Source organism: Struthio camelus, chromosome Z, assembly GCF_040807025.1.
Source record: "Struthio camelus isolate bStrCam1 chromosome Z, bStrCam1.hap1, whole genome shotgun sequence".
Classification (NCBI taxonomy): Eukaryota; Metazoa; Chordata; class Aves; order Struthioniformes; family Struthionidae; genus Struthio; species Struthio camelus.
In genome coordinates this window covers 58,390,275-58,413,244 of record NC_090982.1, presented here as the reverse complement: position 1 = coordinate 58,413,244, position 22,970 = coordinate 58,390,275, and the positions used below count along the sequence as shown (strand labels likewise).

The 22,970-nt window shown below is 39.0% G+C and overlaps 1 protein-coding gene across 3 annotated transcripts in view; it reads left to right on the top strand.

Annotated features, from left to right (window-relative positions):
* The window catches only part of LOC138064833 (versican core protein-like), a 116,083-nt gene that overhangs the window by 20,687 nt on the left and 72,426 nt on the right, over positions 1-22,970 (top strand). For all 3 annotated transcript variants that reach the window (XM_068928909.1, XM_068928908.1, XM_068928910.1), the window contains exons 4-5: positions 10,426-10,600; positions 10,715-10,842. In XM_068928909.1, the coding sequence (XP_068785010.1) occupies positions 10,426-10,600; positions 10,715-10,842 (303 nt within the window). The remainder of the gene's footprint in view (positions 1-10,425; positions 10,601-10,714; positions 10,843-22,970) is intronic.

Sequence of the window (22,970 nt, the reverse complement as noted above, 5' to 3'; positions counted from 1 at the left end):
TGTAGTTAGTGCTGCTGCAAAACGCTGTATGAGATACACAATTCAGATTTGTTTTTTTTTTAATTAAAAGAGTTTAGCACACTGCTTTCTGCAACTGCTGTTTCTCACGATTGCTCTAATGTCAAAATTTGGGGAAGGAAAAAGGCTAGATCTTGACCTGAATGGCAAATAACATTGTTAAATTCTCAGTTGTGCACTCATTTTTTTAATTTTCTTTATTAAGTGAACAACATCATTTGTCAGACTCATAAAGTTTTCATATGAATGTTGTTGCCCCTCGATATTTCTGCCCTCGTTTCATTACAGATTTCTGGATTCTCTGTGATTTCAGCTTTTATTTAAAAGAATAAAAAAGAAGTTAGTCTCAAATCTAAATTAGTTTTCATTGAGTTCTTTTTGAATCTGCAGCCTAAAGTGATAACAGCTGCCTAAGGAGAAATATGATCTTGTGCACCTACCCTGTGTACATTCTTCATTGACAGTCATTACCACAATACTGGAGAATCTTTTCCTACTGAAGGTGTTAACTTCACAGCTGGCAATTAACATCGTTCAGCACTGTGTTTTGGTCAGCTCTTCTAAGCTAAGTGGAGCTGATACGGGTACATGTGTGGGAGCCCTAGGAAGTACTGGTAAGAGTATTACTTACCAGTTTTGCTAGTACAAGAAATCAGATACATCAGTATCTGTATACATCAGATACTCCAGTATGACAAGTACCAAGTGTTAGCTGAAGTGCAGTAGCTGAGCATGTGCAAACTTTAAGCTCATCACAAATGAAAAGTAAAATGCGTTCTTGTAGCACACTTTCTTTGAGATCTGAATGGGCATATTTTACTTCACCGCTGCAGTGGATTAAAATGTGTAGAAAAAGTGGTTATTGCGGCTCAGCTGATGCTGCAGTAACTTGACTGTGGTCCTGACCCTAAAGTAAAGCAGAATCCTTTCATTTAAGATGGGAATTGTTTGCAAAATTCCCTGCGTGAGGGCAACTCAGATGTAGAAAAATGTTACTGATATTTCTGAAAACAGCATGCTTCTTCCTTGCACAGAGTGCATGTGATAACTTTCAGATAATGAGGGATAAGATTTTGTAAAGCACTTTGGGTTCCTTTTGAAGAAAGGATGTTTGCCCAACATGGTCAAAGTCACTGCAACCGTTATTTGCTGCTATTCTTTAAGTGCTAGCACAGTTACACGTGTTGAGAATTGAGTCAGATTTAATAAATTTGTTAGAAATGGTCAAATGGACTAGGCCAAAGCTTATCCAGCATAAATCTGCATTCTGAAGTAGGTGAAATTATTCCTTTTATTATTATGCTAACTTTCTGGGTTTTGTTTGTTAGTTTGATTGTTTTTTTTTAAAACAGTGCAAGACTTGAGTGCTGTATATTTCTAGATTTTCCATTTGTTTGGACATTCCCTCAAATTAGGACTTTCAAACAAAAAACATACTCCAGCATCAACGAAGCCAGTTAGGCAGGCTTAGACAGCTGTCCTTTTTTTCAAATGAACCTGTACAAGTAAGTTAACAGATTACTGACAGAGCTAACCTGAATAAAAAAAAAATAACTAGCTACTATTTCTGGAGTTTCATCTAGGTTTATTAGGAGTAAAAAACCCCTACTAATCCAAGTGTGAATCAGATGCATGTCTTACTAGTGATGGAACTTGCTGTGTAAAATGTGATTTCAAAGAAAGAAGAATTTTCTCTGTAGAATATCATTTTTTCCAAGTTAAGCCTTACAAAGTGAACAGTCGTATTAGACATGGAAAATAAATAGTAAAATGTGTAAGGCCTGATTTTTTTTCTAAACCTCAAGAGACTAAGACTACCTACAAAAAGATGCACCTAATTTGTCTGTGTAGGTATCACAAACAGTTGCAAATTTTGTACATGAATGTCCAGTAAATTGGCAATTTTTAGATGTAAAATAAACTTCTAAAGTTCAGAAAAGTCTGATTTGTATGTTATTAAGCAACAGGATAGTACTAGCTTTACCATTAAATGGGATGTATGTACAAAGCCACCTTCTTTAACTGCTAAGAATCTCTTCTCCAATGTTTTGACTCGGGATGCAACAGCATCAAATCCTACGTTACCATATGATTATTTAGGTGGGGTCTGAGTCGAAAATAGTACATTTCCTATTCTACAGTCATTTAATATAATCATTTGTTGCATAATTTATGCTGCTCACTAATTAGGCTTAAAACAAACTCAAACCCTAGAAAATGTCTGTACTATTTCAGATGAAAAGGCTATCTACTCCAGTATCGTATTCCAATGAAGGGAGAGAGAGCTGATGGGGAAGGGCAAATGTAACTGTTTTTCTCCTCTATATTCTCTTACTGTCAGAGCCTTATAGCCCATGGACTTCCTGAGACAGAAATGGTGTCTTTGTTACATGGTCCTGCATGGATTTTTCAGGCATTTGCTTTTGGACGCATGTAAATTTTTAGTATCCACAGCTGGAGTCCTTGTTTAGTTATTACTCACAGGGAGACAAAAGTTTAAGCATTGTTGTTATCTTTCTCTCTATATTGCATATATCTGCTAAGTCTTTTTTGACAGATAAAATCTGTTTAAAGAGCAGTCAGCTCCTCTTTGATGAGAGTTTGGAAACTTTGCTATAATTCTGAGCTTCTTTCTTTGCTTTGGTTATGTATACAATTTATGCCTAGTATTCAGATGATCAGTAGCTGCTTATATTAATTATATTCGTAAAGAGCTCACATACATCATCAAGATACTGTCATCTTGTATCACCTGAGCAGTGCTTGCCTGTGTGCATTATTAACCTGTGATAGGTGCGAGTTAGTTTGGTTTTAACTTTGTTTAACCTGCTCCCGCTTACGGCTATGTCTGAATACCAGGAGTATAAGAGTATTTACATACACACTGATTGTGGCTGAGCTGATGTGAGGCTGGACTCACTCGGTCTTGTGCACTGTCCTGAGGATCTGATCTGAGGGAAGTCAGCAATGTAGGACTAGAAGGACACCCTGGGTCACTTAATCTAGTCCCTTTGGTATTGCAAGTAGCCATGTTGTGCACTCTGTGTTATATGCCTTTGTTAATCCCCAAATCGAGTGGGAAGGCGCCCATTAGTGACAGCTAACAGTTATCAGGCGCTTTGTACAGTTCATTGCAAATCAGGGAAGTTAGATTGAACTGTACCTACCGTGCGTGTTACTATTTTCATTTTACAGCTAGTGAAAGCGTAGCAGAGAAGAGTGCAACGCTTAATTTCAGTGCTCACAGGAAGTTTCAGGGTGGCCAGATGTCCCTGCTAGTTAACCGGAACGGCAGAATTGTCCCTGAGGCAGGGGATGAGCCGGTGCCGACAGGTCTGTCTGTAGTCTGCTGCAGAAGGGCAGTTTCACCACACTGGACACCTCCTTTCCTGTAACTAATTGTAGGCAATACTTTCCATACGCCCTGGCTGCAATTATAACTACATTGACTTCTCAGGCAGTAAAATTTTATGTTCAAAGTAGAGCTAACAGTCTTATGGTATTATATGCTTGGGCTTCTTACAAAAAGTGACATATGCAAAACCTGTCATTCATATTTATTTTTCCTTCCGAAGTGTTGTCTTATCTGTCTTCTCTACACTTTGCTCTGTTTGAAATCTTATCTTTTTCTCAGGAACTACCCTTCCTTTGTCAGCTCTTGTAATTTTATCTTTCCATAGTGTTTTAAGTTTTTCTTCAGGATCTCTCCTGTTATAAGTATTATTAAATCCACAGTCCAAACCATCTTGTGGTAGGAAGCCTTGGCCTCCTAATTTTTGAATGCTTGGAGTTATTTTTCCTTCGTTTTTAATCATTTCCTTCCCACTGTTATCTGAAAATGTCAAGCCCCCAGAGCCTTAAGAGAGATGGCTCTCCCTTCTCGTTAGCTGCCACTATTAGAAGCCTCTCAGCTGCCTCTTCCTTCCCATGTCAAGCGTTTTTTGCAGGGATGTGGCTTTTCATCTGTCAGTAGAGACATATGGATACAAGGGCTACCAGCAGGTAATGCCATCTGAAGATCATCCCTGGGTATTTGGCTGCCTGCTAATAGTTCAGCAAATGTGATTTCACAGCATTGACCTTATGACTTGTGACTCCAGATCTGAAATCAGAAAACCTGAGATCAGAGTGGTATTTATTTTAACTTCAACTGTTAAGAGTTGAGCGTCTACTCTAAGCCAAACATGTAAGCTGTTGCCACAGGCAGCTCCTCTTTGAAAGAAACTCTCTGGCAGTCCTTATCCCTCTCTATTGTTTACAGCGACTTAGTCTAGTTTAGCTTAGCCTTCTAATTGTTAGGCAAGCAAACTTGGGTGAGTTGACTCCACAAAGGTTTTTAAATAAGTATTGCTACATCTCTCTATGTCCCTGTTTATTCTCTCTGTGCGGATATAGTAAAGTTGACTTTTATAAAATAGTTTTAAGACACCTTGGCAAAAAGCTGACCTACAAGTGCAAAGTAACAGTACTCTTCATTCTGGGACATAACTGAACATTTAATGAGCTTGTCTTTTTGTGTTCTGCTGTGGTGCTGGGCAATGAAAAATAACATGTATGACCAAGTGTAATCAAAAAGAAAAATTTGAATAAAACACTTTTTTGAGCTGAGTTTTGGATAACCTCCTTGGAAAAGTGTGCAGATGTAAAAGGATCAAAGTGGTGGGTGGGATACCTGCAGCTTTCTTGCCTTTTTGCATCTTATGAGCGAGTATTTTTTAGCCATAGTGCTATACCATTCTTACTGTTTTTTTGGGAGACTGCTGCTTTCATGGGTCTTGTTCTGTTACTTTTTGTTTGAATTTGCTGCAAGTCTGAGAGACTTTTTAGAAATTAAGTAAAAAAAGAGAAAGCCAGTAAGGAATATCCTAGGCTGGAAACACTGACCTAGGTAATGGGAATAAGCAGCAATTAGAGAAGCAGATTTAGGCAGTTATTCACATTTTCAGTTTTATGCAAACTCTTCTTTCTTACAGGCATTATAATGATAATAAATGGAAATTGTTTCCAATGTGGGAACGGTGCCACTCAATTGTGCTCCTAGCCCTGAGAGATTGTATGTTGACAACCTAATTGATTTATTCTCTCTATTATCTCTTAAGTATGGCATTTGAAGAGATGATTTTTATTTAATCTTTTAGAATTATCTGTCTTAAACCCTTATCACTTCTTGGTGTTGAACTTCCGTTCTTCCTTGCTAACTAAATTAAAAAAGGCTGCTACATCTTTAAACTTGTGTTTTCCTGTCTTGAATTACTCATCTAAGGAGGCTCCAGCTTCCACAGCTGAGAAGGAAAGAGCACAATGGCTAACTGCTATGAAAGGGAAGGAGAGGCGGATTATTTCTGGGTCAGAAAGACCCTGGGTTTATGCGCAGTGCACCTCAGAAGCAGGCAAGTAAAAATGCCCCAAGAAAGCTGCTATCCCCCTCGTGCAGGGACTGGCAAAATGGCTGCTACAGCGCAGGCTGGAGGTGTTTCGTGCCAGCCTGGAGGACTTGCAAGCGAAGAGCTCTGTGAGCTGCATTGGCCTCGTGGCATGAAAGCGGTTGCTGGGTGCAGTATGGTTTTTAAATTTATTAGCACTGCCTTAGCGTCCCTGAGCACTTGTACCTGTGGCCTGGTATGTTGCTGTGCAGAGATAATGAGGCAGGGGATCTAGGCTGGGTGTTCAGAAATAGTACAGATGTAGCAAAGTCCTCCACTCTGGCAAACCACCCCTGTGAAAAATACAGGCAGAGCTCACCATTAACTGCTTTTCTTCTGCGGACCAGCTTGTTCAAAGCAGCTTGTGTACCCCCGCATGCGGCGGTGTTATTCTGTGCAGCTGTACCCAAAGACTCTGCACAGAGGAGCAAAGTGAGAGTTAGTACAAGCCATTTCTGCCTCTGGAGAGCAGGAAGCCCTCATGCGTGCATGGGAGCAAAGCGGTTGGTCTGCACTTTCTCTGCACACTGCGAAGTTCCCGGAGGCGTTTGGCAGTGGAGCTCCTGCTGATGTAACGCAGCCTGTTCTCCTCAGGTTGCCAAAGCCCACAACAGGCGTCAGAGGATGGGTGCAAAACCTCAAATGAGGAACACAAATGCATTATTCCTGCAGGAAGCTGAAAATGCTGCGATATTCCTTCCTTTCAGAGTGTTCTGCCCTATAGCCTCTATTTTGGTGTGTATTTATGATGTAAATTGTTTTCTGCACTAAAAACAGGGAGGATCACCAAATTTATGAGGAACTTGATTAACTGTGGGAGTAAGATGGGGGGATATTTGAGGAGTCTATCCCACCAAGGCTATCATTTGAACCTAAAAATCAACAGAGTAACAGCCTCTGCCATTGTAATCTTAGTCTTTTCTCTTGACTGGCTGTTTAAAAAGGCCAATTAGATACCCTTTGCTGGATGAGATAAATTGCCAGATTCAGGCTTTATGCAACTCCAGGAGTGTATGTTGCAGCAATATTTCACTAGTGAAAGTGAGTGGTAATTTATTAGCCACAGTAAAGTAAGAACAGTCTTATGGGAGCCCTTGTCTAGCAATTCTACTGGGTTTTGCAGCATGAAACCTTGGCGAGTGAAAAAGCAATGCTGCAACCCAAAGATGTGAAACCACAGAACCAGTCTGTTATGCATGTATGTCTTAGCTTGTAAAAAGTGAAATAACTTTACATTTTCTCTCATTAGTGTAACACACAGATAATTGACTAAAAGACATTCTTGCTCAGGCAGAATTCTGTCAGAGAGTGAATTTTGGATACCTCAGATTATGTTCCTGTGAGTGCTCTTTCTTACAGTCACTGCTGCTCCTTCCTGTAATTATACTAATTTTGTTTGCCAGATGTTCAGTGACAGTGTTATACTGCCATGGTCTGTTTTCCAGTTGCTTTATTTGTTCCTAGGACAACTTCTTTCTTGCCTTTTCCTTCAGAAAGCAAATAGACAAAGGGGAAAAAAAATCCTTTACAAATGTTTTAAAGTGCAAAAACTTGGACAATGAATTTTGCCCCTCTCTCTGTCTAACTGAAACAATGAAAGTCCTGCACTTTAATCTCCTTAGCCCCAGGGGGTCTTCTAATTATTGCAGCTGTTGCACAGGCTTATGCATACTGACCTCCTCCTTCCCATTCATCTTGGAGGCTCTTTTATGTCCATTAGCTCCTCACTGAAAATGGAAGAGCCTTAAACTCTAAGAATAGGTGAAGTTTACCTTTCGGATCAGGGTGAGGAGAACAAAGCATTCTCGAAGTTCCTTTCCAGGAATTACAAATGACCAAAGGCTTTTTCTCAGCACTGCAAAAGCTACTTTAAATTGGCAGTGATACCAGCCTTGATACAGTTCTTTAGTTTGTCTTATTCAGACATCATGGCGATTACCAATATATGCCAGTTGAGAAAAGTGGTGATTGCTTCAAAAACGGAAGAAAGGAGAGTTGAAAGATAGTTGGTTGCATTTACATGTATAAGCAATATGAAGCTCTAAAAATGAGTTCAGAGAAATATGTTGCCATCTCCTGCTAAATTAATAAACCTTTTTGTGGTTGTACTGAGCAGCAATGCTTTTGATCCCGAATGAAATCAAGTTGCATCAGTCTAGCAACCTTGCACAAAGAAAAAAAAAGTTTATTACAGGCAATGAATCTAATTTCATTTAAAATACATTTAAATTAAGAATAGAACAGCAAACCAAATGAGCAAAGTGCTTTGCATAACTTACCAGTTTCTGGCTGGACTCGCAGTTACAGAGTCAGAGTCAAATATTCTATACTACTGAAACACCAATACTACCAGCAAAGGAAAATTTAAATGTTAGTATCTACTCTTCGCAATAAAAAGCAGTAAAGCCAGGTGCCCATCTTGCATATATTCTTATAGGTTTGTCCTTAATATTCAGGATAAATGTTTTATCCGCTTGTCCATTTTTTATTTCTGGGCCTAGAACACCAAGCAGGTCACTTAAACTCACGTTTTTATTTTCTGCTGTACAGCTGAATGGAGCTACGCTGATTTATACCAACAGGTAACTGCTCATAGTGTCAACTGATGTTATTAAATATCTGTTATACTAAATACCTAATATATTCAAACAAATATTTTAATGCATAATATAGCTTTGTTAAAAAAAAAAACCAAAAACCTCTAAATCTTATTTTTGTTGTTTTAAGCTGTTATATTCACAAAGTAATCAGTTGCTGCTGCTTAACCCTTTTTGTATCGTAAGGTAGGGCTCTGTGATGGAAGTGTGATAAGGGACTGTGTATTTTAAGATACACAAAACCAAATTATTTTTATATACATATATATTTTGTATGTCTCTATATATACGTTTTTACACAACTTTTTTTTATATTAATAAGGAAATGTGCTTGAGACTGTTGTGTAGCACTGAAGCCAGCTGGAAGGGTATGGCCCTCGTCCATGCTGCTAGACTCTTTTGCCTTCCAAAAGAGGATGGGCCCCTTGAACACTGCCCATGGGAAATTGTCTCTGGTCTTTGCTTGCTCCTGAAGTTTTCCCAGAAATTGTTTGGAAGGGTTTTAAGGGGCCTGGGCCAAATAATGCAGTGAACTAATCTAATAGTTTAACATTTTTGATGATTGACTTCCAGGTACCTGGAATGTTTAATTTATTAATGGGAACATAGCCATAGTGTTTCAGGATGTATTCTTCACTTGTTACCTTTGCCAAACACTGCTTGGGTCCATTTGATGCTGCCTGAAATGTACTCTAAAGAAGCATTTTGCATTATGGATTTGGTCAGTGGTTCTGAAATTGCGGTTTGTGGGACACTATTGTTCTATAGGGTCCTAATAAGTGACTGTGGCTGATGTGCGGATCCATATTAAATAATGAAATATGGGAATTCCCCCAAGTTTCCTCTTCTATTTCCTATTTCTCTGCCAGTACTTTTGATGGGATCAGGGTTTGATGATTGAGGATTGACCTAATGGTGTGTGTGTAGGTTTCACACAACATATTCTTTTCTCATTTGGGAATCTTTCTTAGCAAAACATGACAAGAAGAGAAAAATGTATTTTCTGCTTATTGGTCATATCCAGACCTTTGAAAAAATGGCAAAATTCACTGAAATTGTCTGTGAGATAAATTTTTAAGTAGATTGGAACTTCCTGAAACGGCATTTTACAAAGTTACCCATATTCCTAGCTTTGTAACCATTCAGTGCAGTAGATAATTTATAGTGTTGTTGCTGTTTTTGCAGATTTTTGAGTGAAATAAGTGAGGTTGTATGTTATTGTTCAAAGATCGTCAGGAGACATCCTTTTGACGCCAGACTGCAAAAGACATTGACAATAGGGAGGGAAGTGATCTTGCCAAAAGGAATATCTGATTTCTGCCACATCCGTGTTGGTACTGTTTATGGTTTGTTTTAACTGTGTGTGTGCAGCTGTTGAATTCAGTGGGAGTTATGCACAGAAAACAGAATGTGGTTCCTAGACATGCGGTTCCTTTGTCTTTGCCAAAACCACCTTAACTCTGCCCCTCTCTCTCTCTCCAAACTTCTGGTATGTTCAAGTAACTTTCAGATAAGTCTAGATTCTTTCCAGAACCAGAAAGGCACCAGGTACAAAGCAAGCTTTGTTTAGTCTGTGTCATTTGTAGTGTGTATAGGACAACATGGTTATGAAAAGCTGACCAACAGCCATACATTTGTAAATGTTATGTTTGTAGTAAGCCTTGAATGGAGAAGAACAGATAGATGTCAGGTTATCTCTGATTATCTACTCTGCATCAAAAGCAAAAACTTTTTGGTGTCCCCCTTGGCCGTTTGTCTCACTGCGGCTAGCAGACCTCATGCACTGAAGGGATCCTGATTCACTGTTGGCACTTGCATGTGCAGCTACTGCAGCTGGCTGCTTCAGAAAGTGTGTTTTTTATTCCCACATTTTCCAAGGACTAGAAGTGCTTAGCCTTGTCTGGTCACACAGTTTGACTTGCAACTGGATGTGTCATGCAGACTTATTTATTAAGCCAATATGGCAGGCCGCACTATTAGCATAAACACCCCGCTTACTGTCCAGTTAGCTGAACAGCGCTTTGGATGGAAGGAATCCAAGTGACTATGTGATGTAGCCGATACATTTAATCAGTCCTTCTCCCTTTTGATTGTAATTTGCTGTAATACAACTATTAAAATGCTTATATGGTTTAATTGCTTTTTTGCGTGTGTACAGTGAAAATAATTTATCCAAGTACGACTACTGTAACGTTACATGGTTACTGGTAGCAGCCACTAGAGGGAGACATCATTTATATGACAGACTATCTCGAAGCCTTTTACTATTTTTATTGTATTAGTCTGTTTTCAGCATTGTAACAGTATCTATGTAAAGTTACAATATAATGAGGATTGCAAAAATGATGCAAGATGCATCAGTAATGTACATTTGTTATCTTTTCAAGGTGTTGTGTTTCATTATCGCGCTGCAACCAGCAGGTATACTTTGAATTTTACACAAGCTCAGCAGACTTGCCTGGACAATGGTGCTGTCATAGCAAGCCCCGAACAACTGAAAGCAGCCTACGAAGATGGATTTGAACAATGCGATGCTGGCTGGTTGTCTGACCAGACTGTTAGGTGAGACGTTTAAAAGGCCTCTACATGATGTTTTCCAAAATTAATATGCTTAGCCTACTCAGACTTGAAATATTGACGTACTATAATAACAGAAGTGATCATCCTGCATTTCAGATATCCAATTAGACATCCAAGAATTGGCTGCTTTGGAGATAAAATGGGGAAGAAAGGAGTCAGAACATATGGACGCCGTTTTCCTAATGAAACTTATGATGTATATTGCTATGTGGAACACATGGAAGGTAAGATAGACCCGTACTTAGTCTGCACTGCAAAATCTAAAACGGCTAGAGAATCTAATGTGGAAAGCTAGTGAAATAAGTTCTGTGTAAAATATATTTCAGCTGCTTTGAATCTGAAGAGAGCTGCTGAATGAAGTGAACCTATAGTTCTGGTCTAGCAGGCCTTAATTAATGGTGAATGTGAAGGGGTACTGCTTACAAAGAACAGGCAGATTTAAAGCTGCAACAGTTAGTGACAGTAGTTCTCACAAAAAGCTTGCTGTTGAAATGGCTTCTTATAGTTAGAATGTTATGAAAGTATTTTCAAAGAAATACATTCAATATTTGTGAAACTATGTATATGTATGTAAAGGTGAATATAATACACGTACTAACTAAATTATAGTTCATGAAGCTTACGTTTAAGGTTTTACACATTCAACACTTACAATTAGACAGAATTAATTGGATTTAATTGCAATCCAAGTTTAATAAAATCTTTTTAAGAAAAGGGCCTCTTACGAACAACAAAAACGAACAAAGAAGTACAAACTTTCCAATGAGAAATCCGCATCTTCTTTAATAAGATGCTTTGTGATTCCATAGTATAGCTGCAGTCTTTGCAAAAGCTGCTAATACAATGCAGAAGAGTGGTTGTGATTCTGTCACATGGTGTCTATGAGCTGTGGATCATGTTGTGCTTTGGTACCCCATGCACCGTTAAAGAGTTAGATTCAGCATCAGTATCCATTCAGGAAAGAGTTGGATGGTAAATACAAAAGCACTGCAATTTTTTCTGTGGTTAGGGAGCTAGTATGCACAAATCTCCCCATTACTGGTGTGATGCTGTACTCATTTTTTCTAATCTCTCTTCTAGAAGCGAATTTACCCATATCCTTCCAGTAGGCTTATAGATGTATTCCAGATACTAGATATCTATATGCTTAGACATTGCTGTGACCACTTAAATCCTTAAATATAAACATAAAAATATCTTTTCCTGTCCTGTAGTCTTTTTTTTCTTTTGGCTTTGTACGTGGTTATGTACGTGGGAACATCACTCTGGGAAAAGAGATACTTTGTAGCCGAGACCAAAGCATGTATTCCATTTACTGCAGTGATCTGAGTCTGTACTCTGCTTGACAGGTTTTTATTCCATACCAGTTCAGTTATTACTTTCTAAAAAATACTTACAGTTCGTAAGCATAGATCTTAAGGGGCAGATCCTTGCCTGATACGCATTTAGTATAGTGCTTCTGACATCAGTGAAGCAATCAATCAGCTACGGCTCTGAGCAAGCCTGCCTGTGTGTATGCATGTGTATTCATAGCAGTCAATTGCAACATTTAAGTGCTCATTGTTTGTTTGTATTCTATGTTAGGGTAGAGCTAAGTTAGATCATCAAAAGGTTTCTTCTTCTGATGATGACTTCTAGAGACTTCGGTCACTAAAATCAATAAATATTCTTCTCTTACCTTTACTAGCTGAGAATCTGTCCCAGGTTATGTTCATATTAGAGAGTTATCAAAAACAAGCAATGTAGATCTTGCAAAGACTCTGAGAAGCTTAGGAACAAGCTTAGGAACTCTGAAAATTAAGGGATAGAATTTCACTAATGCTCAGCACTGTGTTAAGCCTACTTGTGCTTTACGTATGTCCACTGGTAAACAGCACATCCGAACACCTGGAATTTATGATGTTGATCCCCCATAAATCCTTGATGGAATTGAATTCTGAATGAAATCTTGAATCAAGGCTTGTAAATTCAATTTTGATCTTTCCTAGCTTGCCAAATGAGGTTGTGAGCCATTTGTATCTTTCTGAATGACAAGTCAGTGCCTGGTTCAAAGACTCTTCCCACCCTTTTAAGTGCAGATAAATCTAACTAATCCTGAGAAGCTCATTCTGGATGCATTCTGAATGCCAGCAGTTTCAAATTTTCTGACTGAATTTGAAAAGAATAGTCAAAACTGAAGCCTGTTTTATTGAGGCTAATGTTCTGTACTCAGAACAGCCCGGAACCAGGCCATGAGAGTCTCACAAAGAGGCTGCAGCTATTGCTCAGTCTTCTTTAGTGAAGGTGCATACACACAGGTTTTCAGTTCCTCATGAGCATCAAGTAATTCTTTGTTGTTACTAAATTTCCTTTACCAAGACGTATGAGCTGCCTTTCTTCTCTGGATGGCTATATATCTCTGTCTCACAGTAGAAGGTGATGATGTGTTTTCACATATTCGTGTCTTTGTGCCTATGAGCTGGGCTGTGGTAATGTGATCTGCCTGACTATGAAACCCTCAGCGTCTCGCAAATGTAAGTTAGCACAGAATACTGAGGAGGTTTGGTGTATCACTTTCAGTTACAATAAGCACATTATTTTTACCTTCTTTATTGCACAGTGGCTTCCTGTGGAATATGGATTAAATCAAGTGTAGAGTTTTAGCCTTTTTCTTAAAGGTGCTCTGTAGCTTGGACTAGGATATTTTATAAAGTGCTTAAAGGGCTGGCTTGAAGACTATGATTGACAATTTCACCTCTTTGATCTAGTGAAGGTTTGCATCACAATAATAAACCCCATCACGTAACAGAAAATTCACAGAGACGGGTAAAAGTTCAGAATAAAATTCTGCAGGAAACAAAGATGCACAAAGAAACAAGGATGATTCATTAACATCCTTTCCAAATGCAAAATGTGCTTGACCTTGTCTTATCGAAATGATTATGAGTATGTACATTTATAAAAATACACAAGAATATGTTTTCCCAAATTAAGAAAACAAAATGCCCTGTCTTACACTGGGATACATATTGTACATGTTTTTCCTGCTGGATATGTTGTAAGAGAAAAAAAGAAGCATATGATAAGTGATGGTTGCATGTTTGTTACACTACTAGATGACGCCCTGCTGCGGTAATAAGCGGAATCAGAGAAGATAGGAGAATTCCTTTTAACTCAGTTACAGTTTTACCATTGACTTCCAGGGAACAGAATTAAGTCAACACTGATCACATAAGAAAATTCATCCTTAAGGTATCTATTTATGTAGCAGGAAAGTCCTGTCTCTTCTGTGAAGAGATAACTGTCTATTTGCTGAGCACCCTTGGCCCATTGCATAGGTTTTTGTTGCTTTTGATTATATTGATCAAATTTAATGCCAGATGGAGATCACAATAATAGCTAACTAAAGATTCTTCTTCTCTATTTTTATTTTTTTCTGTTTTTGCCTATTTGGTCAGAAATTTTCAATGAACTGGAGTCATAAAAAGATTTCTAGGGCCCAGAAGGAGTCATAGTTTGATGGGTATAGATATAGGGTATAAGAATGTTATACTGACACACAAGAAGCGTGGTTTCTTCTCTTTGGATAAGGAAGAGCAGTTGCGCTGTTAGGAAGACGTGGTACCACATCGTGGTATAGTGAAGGATAAATTGTTCTCCAGTGTCCTCACAGAAACTTGAGCCATTGAGAAAGACTTTATTTTTAAGATAGAGCTGAGGAACCAAGATGGTTCTGTCTATATAGTAGAAACAGTTTCTGTAAGAACAAGGGATAGTTTCCAATACTGGACTTGACTGGAGTTACATAGCACCAATGGGATTGTGGAACCGCTTATCCACAAAAGGCGGAGAATTTTATAAACTGCTAACAGAAGTTACTGGAAAGTGAATGTTGCATAAAACTGGATCCTTTGTTTTGTCTGATGTATTGTAACATTTTCATCCATTGGTAGAAAGAAGCCTTAGGGTTCAGGATGTATTATTATGCTAAATTTCTAATTCCACTGTCTACCTCATACTGATTCTGGAAGGTACAGCCTTTCTCATATAAAGTATTGGGTGCTCTCAACAAAGGATACATGTGATACTTAGCATATTGTAGGACTGTGCTTAGACATGATATTTTCCATCTGAATTTGAAAATTCATCTCTATTTAGTCTGTTCTAATTCAGTGCCAAATCTAACAGACTTGCACTAAATAGATGCTTGTTCAGAGAGCTGGAGTTAATGGGATGACTGTTCATGGAATTAGATGATGTTTGATTAATTGTATCAAAATCTGGGCCCTAATGAGGATGTTATCATGGAAACCATTGAACAACTGTTGGTCTATTGGCCTGGTATCAGAGGGAGTGTTAGCCCAGAAGGCCGTAAATGGTGGTAAGAATAATTGCAGTTCTTCTTAGCCTAAATGTGTATTGAATTTACAGTACTAATTTGGGTAGTTACACTGAGGGTTTGTAGGAGCAACACCATTTCAGCTGTCTTCCTTTCTGGCCGTGTGAAATCACAAAGCTGGCCAGAGACATGGATTTCTCTTTGAAATACAAACAATTAGCTTAAATTAAAACCAGTTGTCTAGGCTAGATCTTACCATTTCCTTGTTCTGAGGAAAGCCAGAGAGATTAAAGACTGTGCACAATTATGAGTAAAATATTTTGAGTCTTGCTAAAGAACACAGGAGAATTATTATGGGAACGATTTAAAACTTCTGAGCTCCTAGTGATAAAAATAAGAATCTGGAGTTGAAATTTCATTAAAGTAGGTGTGGGCATGGTCTCTTATTACAGACTGGTTTACATTTTCCATGTTTCATTGCAACTCATTGTATTAAGCACTAAATACTTTTATTAATATATCATGTCCTGCAGTTAAAGGTATCCTAAGTGGGTTTTTTTTAACCTAAAGTGATTTAGCATCAAAGGTTTGGAGGTAACCTGAAGGTATGCTGAACACCTCCAACTGAAACAGTGTCTTTGCCAGTGTCTTCTATGGACTAATCCCTTGAATGGAAATGGGTGATCAGAAAGGAGCGTTTTCTTTTCTATCTTCAGATAAACATGTGTGTGTTTAATTTGTCAGTGCTGTGTGATGTCAGAAATGGAGACAAAGTGAAATCTGCTCGCCAAAGCCCACTGATGAAGTGTGGGACTGTGAATATGTGGTGCAGAGCCAAAGCACAAGCTGCTTCATGCAGCATTGTCTTCTGGCCAAAGCCAGTGAGAAGCCATATATGTCTAGCAAGCATATGTAATATGCAGATGGGAAGTCATGCAAAGACAGCTATTTTGGGGTGGCTATGGGGAGGATTATAAAGTCTCCTTTCCATGCACCATTTTTCCCCCCAATGAGTGTGGAGAAGAAAAGAAAAAAAACAAAGCCAGATGCCCTTTAAATACTTTCCACTTAGTCTCATGCAGTTGTGCTATTATCGTGCATATTTGTGCGAGAATAATAATAATTTTTAAAAGTCATAGACTAGATAAAGCTTCAGATGAGAAGTTTCTTCTGCATTTTGAGCAGCTGAAGATCTTCTCTAGAGTCCATTCTGATCCTGGAGCAGGAATTAGATTAAATTTCAATTAAATTTAAACCTGAGACACAGAGAAAAAAGTCTTTAATTTTCTTCTATCTTCAAGGCCTGTGACACGGACCTTTTCTTTGCATTGGGCCACAATGGACATGTCTCCAGCCTTGAACTGTGTGACCTAACATACTCTGCAGGATGCAAGAGTTCTCAAGGGGGGGGGGGGGGCACAGAGCCCAAATATAGGAAGCTAAATATGAAATAATGCCATGATGCTTTTTATGCATGACCTGATGTGTGAGCTCATAACATGAGAAATCTAATCTTTTAGAATGATCTAAAATTCCTAACTTCTGAATGCTTCTTCTGAGTGTAAGGCACAGAGAGAAAGATCATACAGAATTCCAAATTTATTTTTCTACTTTGCATAAGTAAAGGTTAGTGACACTCTGCAACTACAGCAGAGCTCTCTAAGGGTATAGCAGTTACTATGCTGCTCTTAATGCTTGAGGGCAGCCTATGTTAAAAGTATACTCTTGCAGTCCTGCCAAATGCAATGGATTCCTGTTAAGCCTATAATTTTGCATACAACAGATCTAAGACATTCAGGAGAGTTTAATTAAATGATTACTGATGTATATCAAAATGAATCAGCTAACTTGTTTTAACATGTGAAAGATTTCTTCAGCTTGTCTAGCCTTCTGCTTTGAAGTCATTGAGCTAAAATGTTCAAAGCAGCATAAGTCCATCTATTTTCTCTGAACAAGGAATTTGAATGAAGTTGGACATCCAAAGTACTTAAGTGGTTTCACAGCCCTAGAGAGAGTTGCACAGTAATTTGTGACTTTGTTAATGGTACTTCTTTCCCCGTTTGGGGTGTCAGAGAAGCAGCCCTTAATGACTGCAGGATAGAGGAAGAGAACTGCAGCTGAGACAAGACATCTTGTCTGTGCAGCTTGGGAAAGAGGGGGAAGGCTGAAGCATGAGTTTGATTAATAAACAGGACCCTGCATACAGTGGAGAGAGGTGACAGCTGCCAGGTCTGTTTTGACCCAAATGCGTGTGTATGTTTCTCCATAGTAATCAAGACAAGGGTACAGGTCCCCATTGTCCTCACCCATGTGTGGAGAGGAGAGAACGATGTGGGTAGTTCCTCTACCTCCTTGGTTCACAGGCAGTCTGATAGTCCTCTCAATGACTGCTGTAGCCTTTTTGAAAGGGCCTTTTGGGTGGGCCAAAGAGAGAGAGAAGAAGAGGAAATGGAAATTCTTGGAACATGTGGTTCCCAAGGTGGAAGGGTAAATGTTTTAGTCACCACCATATTCCCTTTCACCACCATTTCCCATGTCCCTCTAGATATCTGACTGTATTCTAGAAATCAAGGGTTGAACAGAGTTCATGTTCTGAGGAGAAGGAAGTTAGGATGGCAGAGCCTCATGACTGCTTGAGCTCCGAACTGCCAACCATGTGGCTTGAGACCACACAAGGATAATGTTTGTGAGGAGGAGTAAAGTCAAGTTACAGCTGCAGGAGGGGAAATGTCCACAGAAAGTTCCATATAACACCAGCAAAAATTATAGTTTGTCCCTTTTAGCTATCTTTCAAGACTGACCCAGGGCCTCCAGCTGTAGGCACAGAGCTCTGGAGCTCTAACATACTCAAGGCAATTTTACTTGATGAGTTTGATAGGTTTCACCATCTGTCAGATCCAACTAACAAACATGTCTGGAGTTCGCTACAGACTCATTATAGTCAAAAAGGAGAGTTATCAAATTCCTAACGAGGAATACTAGCTCTTCTCCTCAAACGTGAACATCACCAAGAGGCTAAGGTGGAAACGTACTGGAATTGTTTGTTATTTTTTATTTAAAGTTGTTAGAGTTAAGCATTTAATTGTATAGGAATGCTTAACTTTTTGTGGATTTAGTCTCCCTTTAAATTCCCATGGTTGTTCCATTTGTCTTTCTTAATTGACACTGGGATGTGGTGGAGGTCATAGAATCTAACCACCACCACAAGGTAAAACTTCTGAGCATTTCTTCCATATCAGTGTTGCTGAATCCCAGATGAGACAGTAATGAAAGAATCTGTTGCTCTGGGAGAGTAAGATGTGGAAAAGGCTAATGATATTAAAAATAAAGAAATATAAGTTTATAAGGTGTTTGAGATGTGTTACCAGATATGTCAAAAGCATTCGATGAGAGACTCAGTGCAGGTTACCTCTGTCTTGACCACCCCTGCAGTTTCAGGGAATCCTTCAGACATCGGCGTATCTTGTGTCATGGAGTTACATGTGATACTTTCCTCTGCCAGATGCAAGTGCCTTGTAGCTCATGTGTTCTTCCTGGCACACTGGGTAATGGTGTGTGAAGCAGAGGGCATGGTGCTGTGCTCCAGGTGGAGGGAGTGACATAGACAGGCAGAAAGATCTCCTCTGTGAAGTCTCAGCCCACCAACCCGTTAATGCAGTTTCATCTATGGGAAAAGAAATTACTGGTGAGGTCTGTGCTGGAGGGCTACTTCTAGCTTCATTAGTTTTGTCCTAGTCAATACATGTTGTGTATTGACTCCTGGCTGTGGTTCTAGCTTGCCCATATTTCTGTGCTTGCTTTTAAGATGTATGAATCGTGATATTCACACCTACCAACATGCCCAACTCAGGGAGACGTCTCCTGATGAGACAGAATAAGTGAGTTCACCTTCAAAGGAATGAAGCTTGCTATAAAACCAGCTGATAAGTCTCTAAATCTTAAGCTTCTTGCTTGGGGGTTGTAGTGAATCAGCTTTTGTCTTCAAGAGAAGAAAAATTGGCACCTTCATCTGGCTTGAAGTATTTGAAAGAGAGGGATAAAGCCCGCCTGTAGTCAGGTGTCTTTTTAAATTAACTAAAACAAACACACATAACAGGAAAATCCCAGGGATTCTTTGAATACTCTGACTGCTGAGGCTGGGCTATCAACCTGAAACTTGATTTTAAACAGGGGCCAAGAATAATAGACATTGCATTATAACCTGCAGTCTAAACATTGTCACGGTCTCCATTTCACCCCCTGGTACTACAGGACTTGTTTCTCTTCATCTGCTGGTCTAAGCCCTGAGGTTTGCCTGCATATTATTACTGAGTTATTCAGAGGGGACTCCAGCTATAAAAACATTGCACATGGTATTTACCACAAAAGAAGATTGGATTTTCTCAGCTTTGGTGTTGGTGGCTGTGTCTTTCATTTATCAACCAGACAAGTTTTCTCTTTACTTCCTTGGGGTACACTCCCAAAGTTTTGACTTGGAAATCGAGGTGCTTTTACACGTCATAATTAAGACACTGTAAGAGTGTAATAGGATTGTAATCCTCCTGCTAAATACGGAGCTTAGACCAATTGTGCTTCCAAAACAGGAGCTGTTTTTAGAGACTACGTGGATTAAATATATTTTGTTAGTTTCACCGTTGACTTTTTACGCTGCTTAAAGGAAGCTTCGGCACAAGGGTCAAATTCTCTTCTGTTTGGTACTTTGAATGAGCCAGACTGTTTCAGCTATAATAACTGACACAGTGGAAGGCAGGATTGGAGTACAAGTCCTTTTTCCCATGCCCTTTTGATAGCCTCTGTCAGTTTTGAGGTTGAAGCCTTGAAAGCCTGAGCTATATAACAGCATTTCTCCCCAAATATGTGGCTTCCTCAGAGGAAATTCCCAGTGTTCTTCCTTTCAGTACCAGCACCTTTCTTCACATGCATTCTTCTGTTATTTCCCTCCTACTCTGTTACCCAGCTTGTACACAGACTAACTGTGGAATGGTGTGACTTGGAAACCAAGTCCTTTTTCTCTCCATGAGATTAAAAACCCAGGTTTCCAGGGAAGTAGGACCATCCTTCTTTTCACATGCTATAAACAGAATCACTGCATTGCTATGAGGACAAAACTGCAGGGGAAAAAGTAAGGGATTATTTACATATCCCTTTCAGAGCATGGACCCAGAACATCAATAATTTGGTAGCTATCTCTGGCTTTCTGACCAGAGACTTGTGGCTAGCAAAGCAAGTGCCTTAGCATTAATCAAATCAGAGAGGTGATGTGGATTGCAGAATGTCCTCTGCAATAGTATAGGCCTTTAGGAAATACAGGGCCTTTTGCATCCTTGCTGATCCTACGTGATTGCACTTATTGTATACAAGCAGTATGTCCTGATTCACTGTTGGTGTGCGGTATTGGCCAGCATATCCCTCAAGTGCTAAGTCTGCTGTGCTAACACAGTTTGTTCCAGGTGAGAAGTGCAGGAAAGACTGTACAAACTCTCTTATCATATATCTTAGGGCTGCTGCAAATTAGATTGATGCTATCCTGTGCTTGAATTGTCTTGAGTGCTGTTCTCTTCCCAAATACTCAACATAAAAAATCATCTTTCTCTTTCTCTCTCATTTTTTTTTTTAAATGTGATTTTGGAAAACTACTGGACAAATTTTAACTGTTTTCAGGTTTATATAGCAAAGCCTTTGTTAAACTTTTGCTTTGTTTCTTACATGTCATCCCCACAGTTATTATGCACATCAAGTATACATTCAAATACACAGAATTTTAACTTCTTTTTGAACTGGACAGACTAAATGCAAAATCATATCTCCTAGCGTAAATGACTGCTCTTTGGAATTTGACTTTTGCACTGTGCTGGGTTGTTTTTAAACAGGAGTTCTGCAATCATAGCAAAACACTCCTTGACTGGAGCAATTGCAAACTGCCATGTTTTAATTTAGTTATACTTTTTGTTTTGCTGTTACCATTCCCAAAGTGCATGACACTATACTCAGTGTACGTTGGAATGACAATAAAAGTATTTCGCTGGTTGCTCTGGCACCTTTTCACGTTCTTTGTGTATTTATTCCAAAAAATTCTTTAATATGTCAAATAGGTGGCAAAGAATGCAGCTTTGGACTTCGCTTGCTAGAGTGTTCTGGTTAGCCTCTATTTTTTCTTAAACACATGCTTTTTCTTTTTATGATTTTGTTTTTGCTGCTAAAACACACTTTAGACCAAGATGGTATCTATATGACAGCAGCTGACTTGAAAGGTGAACGAAATAATTAGGTCTTGGGTCTGCAGGATAGATTTAGCACAAAGGATATACCACCCACCTTTCAAACATACAGTATTATCAGTACTGTATATACACGCATATTCCAAGGCCAAATTCAAGGCAGATTTCCACATAAAATGCTCTTGTGCAACTTATGGGTAAGTTTTCCAGCAAACTGGTCTCTCTTATATGAGTGCAGTTTGAACCCTGCATTCTGAAGCAAGACATAAGTGTTCACTAAGTTTCCTTGCTTTAACAGTGCAGATATCAGCTCAGAGGCATAAATACCCCTATCTTTAATGTTGCTATGCACAAACTCCATTTGGAGACGATTGGCTTCTTATACACAGTGACCCAGATTAGCTGAAGGAAGAACTGCATTGCTGTTAGTCTTATTCTGTTTACCCATTTTCCTGTCTTTTCAGTAAGTTTTTCCCAGAAGGGATGTTGTGGACTTGTTTGACAGTATTGACTTTTTGGTCTATCACCTTTGTTATTAGAAAACCATTAAAATACATTGGTTTTCTTACTTTTCTCACTTTCAGGTCTAACTGGACTAATTAACTCCCTTCTAATCACAATCATTTTAACTACTAATTTTCATACACATCAAAGCTGCCACATGAGAGGATAATTGGAAGAGAGTGGGCTGCTCTACACAGGTCTGTCCGTGCTCCATTGATTCACAATACTGCCAGTGGGACAGTATTGTGGATAACTCCGTCTGTTGTTCTGTATTGGCCATGATACTAGCTCTCCCCCTTGATGAAGAGGAGGCTATCCTCCAAAGAAGCATGTAATAAAAAGTGTATTATCTATGTGCTCTGAAGAACTGAATAAAACATTTTAGTACTTTTGAGGGTGAATGATTGTTCACTCTCCTTATCTTAAAAGGTGCCCACTAGACATGCTCTGTCCCTCAAGAGCTACAGTAACTTTACCTCTGTGTTAGAAACACCCTACAAAATGTATGAAGAAACTTACACTATGGAATTGATATTACAGCTGTAATAACAAATCAGTGTTTCTACCTAGGAGGAAAAAGAAAATTGGCACGTTGCCTTCTTTCACACTTGCATACCTTTCAAGCCCAAAACAACTGTAATGTGAATGAAACTACCTGGGGTGATGTAGTCTCTCTGTCTGCCTTTTGCTAGGTTGTCTTGAGACAACTACAGAGGCGAGACAGTTTGCACGTCCAGTGTGAATTAGCAGCTCTACAGCAAAAGTAACCATTGCGTTCTGATCCGCAGTATGCTGGGTGGGAGAAGAGAACATCTCATAACAAATATTTTGAATTTATACTGTTTTCTTCAACTAAACAACTGGATTTTAAGTGCCATCACTTCTACCTGAAGTCTGAGCAAAAACTAGGAAGGAATCAGTTTACTACTTCATTCCCAGGATACGAACATTAGCACCTTGATTTTATTTCTAATCTTCTGGTGGGTCAATGGGCCAAGTAAGCTAACTGCATAATGGTGACTGAATTTGGAAGATGTGCTAATGGAAGCTGTTTAGTGTGTTGTTTATTTTGATTCAGTGTCCAAATAGAAGATTATTATTTGCAAACTATTATTCTATGGAAGCTAAACTATACTAGGGGCTTTCTAGCTCATTCATCTTTTTCATCTGGAGATATGGGTTTGGTGCACACAACAGGTTAGGTGCTTTCTGTCATTTTTTTTCCTCACCATTGGGCAAGATCAAAACCAATGGCAATAAGACATTAGAAGCTGCTTCGGAGCAGCTAGTGAAGAATATTTGTTTTTTATGT